Source organism: Schistosoma mansoni, assembly GCF_000237925.1.
Source record: "Schistosoma mansoni, WGS project CABG00000000 data, chromosome 7 unplaced supercontig 0100, strain Puerto Rico, whole genome shotgun sequence".
Lineage (NCBI taxonomy): Eukaryota > Metazoa > Platyhelminthes > Trematoda > Strigeidida > Schistosomatidae > Schistosoma > Schistosoma mansoni.
The window spans coordinates 222802-230186 of NW_017386020.1; the positions used below are offsets into that span (position 1 = coordinate 222802).

Below are 7385 nucleotides of genomic sequence, written 5' to 3' on the forward strand. Positions count from 1 at the left end.
GAACCAGATAGCTGTTTAGTGCTTCCAGGTTTCCAATAGTGGTCTAACATTCATTTGTTAATGATCTCAATAAAAACATCATTTTCAACTAGTTTCTTTATCACTTGACTTTCCGCAACCTTTTAGGTAGTATTTTGCGTTTAAGATAAAGTATTTTAGTATGTTCGCATTCTTTATCTCACTGAATCATGTTATTGCCGTATGAACAACACTGGGACATGCATTCATCCAGATGATTAGTTCCAAGGCAGAGGGAATGGACATTTTGGATGCCCCTGCTAATCAAAATCCAGAAATTTAGTAAAACTTTGTGATTTTCTCCAACATAGTAAAAACTAAATTAGCCTGACTGTTAGGAAATCAAGCTGCTGGTTTGCAAAATGGAATGCAAAAACCAAATTCTGGAGGTAAGTACATTTTAATTGAATTTCGTCTATATTTATTTCCTGAAAAAATATTTTGCTTATAACTATCATTTTAGCTGACAAAACGTTCTGTCTTGGATTACAGTTATCACTCGGCTAAGCTATGCATATCAAGTCAGATGACTGATCAATAGCCAATCAGTTGGACGTCTTCATTTCCAAAGCCAACTATTCAGCTAATTCGTACATGTCAATAAATTATTGTAAAGCGGAATATTCAATTCAAAGCTATTAGTCAATAACCCTTTATTCATAAGCACACACACATATGTAAATAAGCACACGCCCAAGTGTTTTTGCTTATCTAAAATAGATCAAGTAAGTTTCTTTATATACCGGAACAAACGAATGCTATATAATGGGCTAAATAAAGAAAAAAAAGCGGCGACAGAAAGATTTCGACATATTTGTTTATTTACTTAACTATTGTTTATTTGTCTTATAAAGAATCACACAAGCCTTTTGGAGAATAAATTTTGTTTTCTCATAAGTTTTTTTTAAATTGATATATGTGTATTTATATAACCTGTCCAGTAAACACGCCAACCAACATTTAAATAAACTTTACATAGAAAATAATATATTTTGGTAATATCCCAATGAGTAGAAAAATTAGATTTTCTGACGTTTCGTGACTCAGTGTTTGCCAATATTTTCTCTTGCCTTCCTACTTGTAACCTCTCATATTTTCCCTATATTGATATTTAGGACTGCAATTGATTAATTTCTTTTATCATAATCACATCCTCCGAGGAAGGCCTGGATACTGTCATTTAGTGATAAAAAAAATATTTCCTGATATTTCTAAATGTTGTAAACGCTAAACAGAAATGTTTCAATTCCATATTTTATGCAATGCATTTCGAATTTTATGCAAAAAATCAAAATTGCTTCTTCAGTTCTTAAAAACTTGTCCTTATACTATGGTAAACCACACCCTCTATTTTTCAAGACCATGTGCATTTAAAGTAGTTTCCATGTTGTTGTAATAGCATTTATTATAATCTGTTTTTCATTCAAAGCAAAGCTGAATAGTGACTAGCAGTGAAATCCAGGGCATGCGTTTCGTCCTATTTGGGACTCGTCAGCTGGATGTATCTACATCTCACAGTTGATATTCACTGTGAACCTCGAACCCACTATCGTTCACTTCGAACGTGATCGCGTTATCCACTTAGCTACTGAGTCCTGATAGTCACTTGTTTGTACAATGGGGTGAAGTTTTAATTCACTTAGTATTGTTTATTTATGATGCTTGTGAATTATGGCAATATCGAGGCAATACATACAGTATGCACATATGCCAATAAAAGACTGATCAATTGCGGTCCTAAATATCGACGGGAAGATTCAAGTAAACAATACCAAGTGTTTACCATTCATTTGAGTTAAAAAGGATTCTAAATCTAAATATGTATTCGAATTAACAAATTAATACATAACAACACTTGAATTTGTAAAGATAACTTTAATTAATGACAGAAATGATTTAGTTAGTCAAACACAAAATTATGGGATCTATAACGAATGTGTATCGGTTCACACTTGAAATGAACATAGTAAGAGAAAGAGTAACTAAAAGAAGATAGAAATACCAATGACTCTGTTATAAAGTAAGGCAGAAGTAAGTGTAGTTTAAAGGAAGCAAATAAAAAATGAGATATTATTCAATGATAACATGCTTAGGATTTACATGAAAATAAGAAGAAGAAATGCAACTGTACGACTGCAACAGATTATAACAATATTTTATCCTAACTACTAATCAATTTTGTAAATGTAAGCAAGACATTTCAAAATTAGGTTGATTTTGTTTCTCCAAAACTCCAATACAAACCATGTTTTCATGTTTTTGCAGCGATTTATCATCCTGATAAGGAAATAGTTGACAATCCAATTTTTTTTTTAAAGACTATTGTATGGTATTTTAGTGAAAAAGGATTAATAGAATACAAAGAACTTAGACACTTAGCTACTTTTTTTTCTTCTCTAAATTAAAACATGAATCTGAGACTGAGATAGATCTAGTCATATTTTCAAAAGTTCTGTTTATTCTGTATGAGTTAGATATCTTATTACAACCTGTGCATGTGTATTAACAGGTCTGTTATTAGAAGTATTTCCACATATTTAAAAACAAAAACATTTAAAACAAAATCTTACATTTCAGAACATATAGTTGATGAAAGTATTTTAGAACTGATAAACTTTATCTAAGAGTGGAATTGAAGATTGGCATTTCTTCTTATTCTGATGAATATATCCGGATATATTGCTGTGTACAAACAACCTGAACTTAGTACCTTTCGCTTCAAACAGTGGAAAATTATTTATTGAGCCACTGAATCTATATGGTCACTAACATTTTCAATTGTTAGCAAGGGATTGAATTATCCGGTATTTGATATTCAGAACTGAACTTTGATAAGCTTTTCTTGATATATGTACTTCTTTTGTAGATTATCTCGAGATGTCCATTTAGTCTTTAATTTTAACACTTGGATAATTCAAACCGTTACTAATACTGACATAACTATTGTTACTTTTCAAGCTTCGTAGTAATAAACGAATGCCGTTAATTTAGGGGTAGATATAAGTAATCGTGTTGTCTTCAGTGTTATCAAGAGTTTCATTTAAATTAAGTTCTTCCATCACAAAAGTGAATGTGCAAGAACATTCATTACAGATTGACAAAAACTGAGATTCTGACTTGTCTTATGTTTTTTTTATTAAAGTTAATCAAAGCCATTAATTATTTTATCATGATAAACATTGTAAATATACAGATTAACTCTCTATATAGACAGTAGATTTGTTTCTGGTTGCTGATGCACTTATCATGGCTTATAATAACTGGGAATCAAATAAACCTGTTCGAAACAAGACGATGAATTTATTCTTAGAGTTTTATTTTAAATTCACTTGGGAGTAGATTGAAGTTATTTGATTCAGTATGCACAATATCAGGAGAATTAAAAAATGAATAGAAATCAACAAATCATCAATCATTGTCATTTATTTCCTAAGCAGCGAACCACTGAGTAAACCTTTGTGCCACATATCTTCACGTTACCAACTAGTTCAAAACTTTAAGTCATAATTGTGTAGATTATCACTTCGTGTATATAGTTTTCAAGTCATCCGATCCGGACTGAGTTCATTTAAGTTGGGTGTGAGATAATTATCAAATATGAACTGACATTAGAAATGTAAATGACTGGATATCAACCCACTGGCTTGTGGATCATATGTTCTCTGCGAAACCTAAAGGTCAATAGTTTATTTTGTCTATACTCCACGAAAGTTCAGGTAAAATAGAAAACTCCTGTCCAATATTTCTAAGTTTTCAGTGTTTATTCGACTTAAGACACTCCATAATGTAAAACTGTTTTTAAATATGAAAAACTCCACAAATATTCTGTATGATCTTCTATGTTGCTGAAAATAAGTCTTCTATACGGAACTATGGAAAAAAATGTTCATTTATGTTGAATCATATCGACAATATTAATCCAATCAAGTATTTTCAACTCTCACCACCATTAGTAATTTCCGATGATATTTAATAATAGTTTGGTACTTAGAAAGCATTTAGTCTGAAACTAGCGCAAACTTCAATTGAAAAAGAATAGCGCTTTGCAATATGAATTTGTCCTTGGCCACTTCTTTACTAAGTTTAAAGATCCCATATGAGTTTTCGGTGGTTCGATGCTCGTCAATCAGTCAATTAAATGTTTTATAGCCATAATTTTGCTACTTATTTTAATTTAAGTAGCACCAAGTAAATAACTAAATTAATTTGTCCTATTTTCACCCCATTTTTGTCTCAGAAAGTGATGAAGCGCATATTTATATTAGGTTCTCATTATATTGTTATATTAAATTATCCAGTATTTTATCCATTTTCAATCAACAATTATCTTCAAGCATAGAAGAATATGGTGAAAAAGAAGGAAATAATGTACAAGTATTGGTCAAGTATATATTTTACCTAGTGAGTTATTGCATGAATACAGCAACTTACTATAAATTAATGATTTTTAGCTTTTTTGTTAGTGTATAATGATAATAATAATAACAATAATAATAATAATAACAATAAATTATTCATTAACAACATTCTTCTGTATGCATTCACGACCGATCTTCTTGTTGATCTGAGTCCTTATGAAGCTTAAATAACGCATCTTTAAATGATTGTAAAGTGACTTGTTCATCTGTTGTCGGCTGTTTGTTCCCCAACAATGTCTTATCCAAACTCAGTGCCATTTGCCAGACTTTGTCAAAACTTAGGGGAGCGTTGAATAAATAACAAAAATTAGCTTGAGTAAACAAATCCAATATCTATAATCAGAGATGGAAAAATGTACGAGTAAAAAATTTAGAATACGGGAATAGATTATTTTAAAATGGTGGACAGTGTTCTAAATAACTTTAAATTAAGAGTGGCTAGTGGAAGTCAACTCACTTTATGTGGAACAGGCATCACTTACAGTATGGAATTATATATATATATATATAATATTACGAATCAAATGAAACTAGAAATACGAACCACTAGATGGCATGCCAGTGGTCTCAAGCCAATACTTTGGTGGTTAGACTTGAAGCGTTTGGGTTTGATCTATGACAGAGTCACTTGTATGTACTACAGAGGAGTTCCAACCTTCCAAGTCCTTCTTAGCTTGCCAGCTAAACTCTGTCTGTGATGTAAATTTTAGTCAAATTAAACAATATACATAGATATCTTATCGTGATGTTATAATATGTGGCTTTAAAAACGTCTAATCTAACTTGTCTTGGAAAAAGTTTCCTTGTCATAACTCAACTACAGTTGAAAATGTCTTTGGAAAACACTAAATAATTGTTATCGATCGTGATATCTTATCATTGGTTTATACGTCTCACGGATAGATTATGTCACGCCCAACGTTTTAGTTACGAAGAAAACTGTCATCAAAGAAGACAAAATGACATCAAGGGTTTCTCCATGCAACCGGATTTCATAGTCTTCAACTCAGAATGAAACTGAATTGAATCATTCAGTTATTCATCTTATTTCTCAAGATAACTGATATGAAAATGAAACATATTGTCAAAGTTAAGTAAAAATTCCTGAAGATTGCATCTAAGTAAGCTAACAACTGGATAAAGAGTGAGATCATGGAATATGAGTTATCTGTCGGAAACTCAGACAGGATCCCATTTATCGTGTCACCCCTACATAGAAATTAGTTGAGATGTTGACCGTATCACCAAATCATTTTCTAGTTACTAGCGACTTACATACGTTATTTAAATGTTTGAAACCAACAGCGTATACTATTATGCAGTAGTTCATTGATAGAGTAAATTAATTTATATAAGGCATACCAACATACATGTACATTTATAAACATACATGAGTTTAAATATACATACAACATTCCTATATACAATCATACTACGAATACACATCTGTATTTCTTAGCACAACTTCAGTTCAGACAAGAAATTATTCAACAAGAAAATAAAGGATACAGTTATCAGTGGACTTTGAAATTCAAATTACTAGTTTTGATCTGTACCTGTTATATTGTTTGTCACATCAGTTTGTTTAAATTAGCTGAACTGATTTGGATATACGAATTGATTTTTTCCTGGATACTCTGGTGATAAGCTAGGCCTCAAATGAATAACATGAACATCCTGTGTGTGCCAAACATTATGATCAAGTCAGTAAAATGTATAGGTCATATAAACAAATCGTAAAACACATCATATTTCCGAATTGTTTAAAAGTAACTGAGATTTTGTTTGTAGTGTTGTTGATCACTACGTAAATAACAAAAGTCTTATCTTTAAAATATTTTTCATCATTAACTATAATCGGATGGAAACTTGGTCAAGATTAAAGAGTATTTGACATATAGTTTGCTTTGACTTGTAAGTGTTTAACATTATATAATCGTTGACTTTTACGAGGTAGTTTAAATCGCTAAAAAATATCCAAAATTTAGGACGAAAAGATGTTGTTTACAACTGTGTTTATTAAACATAAAGGCAAAGATAAAAATGAATGTACAATTGTGAAATTCAGTGATATATGGAGTTATATCATTAAAGGATAGATATTCAACAATGAAGACTGTTGAACTTGATTTCATTCTAGTCAACAGAATTTATGTTTGACCAACAGTTACAATTAAAGAGAACGTTTTACATAACCTCATTCCAATTTATTTTTATTGACTTTGAACAGATAATATTTTGCATAAAAAATTTCATATCAGTTATGTTGTATAGAAAGTAATTTATTCATTTGGATAAAATAGATTATATGAGTTTTACAAATAATCATTATTTCATTGTATTGTATGTATTAATTCAGGTGATCAATTACTCAATTCGTATAATTTTCTTCTGTTACTAAATGAAATGCTTTTATAATACCTATTAACAATTATTTCTTCAAAGTTGAAATCATGGATCAGTTGTTGCTAGACCACACATCGGAGATTACAATGAACTGGACTCGATCGAAATGAAAGCTACGAGTGAGCGAATACAGACAAACTTGAGTATGCCACATTTTCAATTGGAATTCGGTGTTTTAGTGGACATATGTGCATCCTGTGCAGATTACCTCGATATAGCCATTATAACAAGTTTGTATGGAATAGGTGGCATGTATCTAGAAATGGAAGCTGGGACGCGCCTCTCGTCCTACTTGAAACTCATCAGCTGAATGTACTTGGGTACCAAAGTTGATGTCCACATATTTTTTACCTTCTCTATGTGTGCGCGCTTATAGCGCTAAACTTTGTTGTCCTTTTCTCCTCTCTCCATTAGGTAATGATCACGATTTCGACAATTGTCGCACGATGAACAACATCAATAAATAGAGATCAGTTCCTGGAAACATTTTGATCGCGTGATGGTTAAAGAGCGATTTTGTATAAAATTATCAAACCTACATGC

The 7385-nt window shown here is 31.1% G+C and overlaps 1 protein-coding gene across 1 annotated transcript in view; it reads right to left on the minus strand.

Moving 5' to 3' along the window:
• Nucleotides 1-4559: 4559 nt before the first annotated feature.
• Nucleotides 4560-7385, minus strand: part of Smp_144660 (hypothetical protein) — a gene marked incomplete at both ends in the record, with an annotated part of 20658 nt that continues 17832 nt past the window's right edge. The window contains one exon of the mRNA XM_018791026.1: nt 4560-4769. Coding sequence (XP_018645736.1) covers nt 4560-4769 — 210 coding nt within the window. The remainder of the gene's footprint in view (nt 4770-7385) is intronic.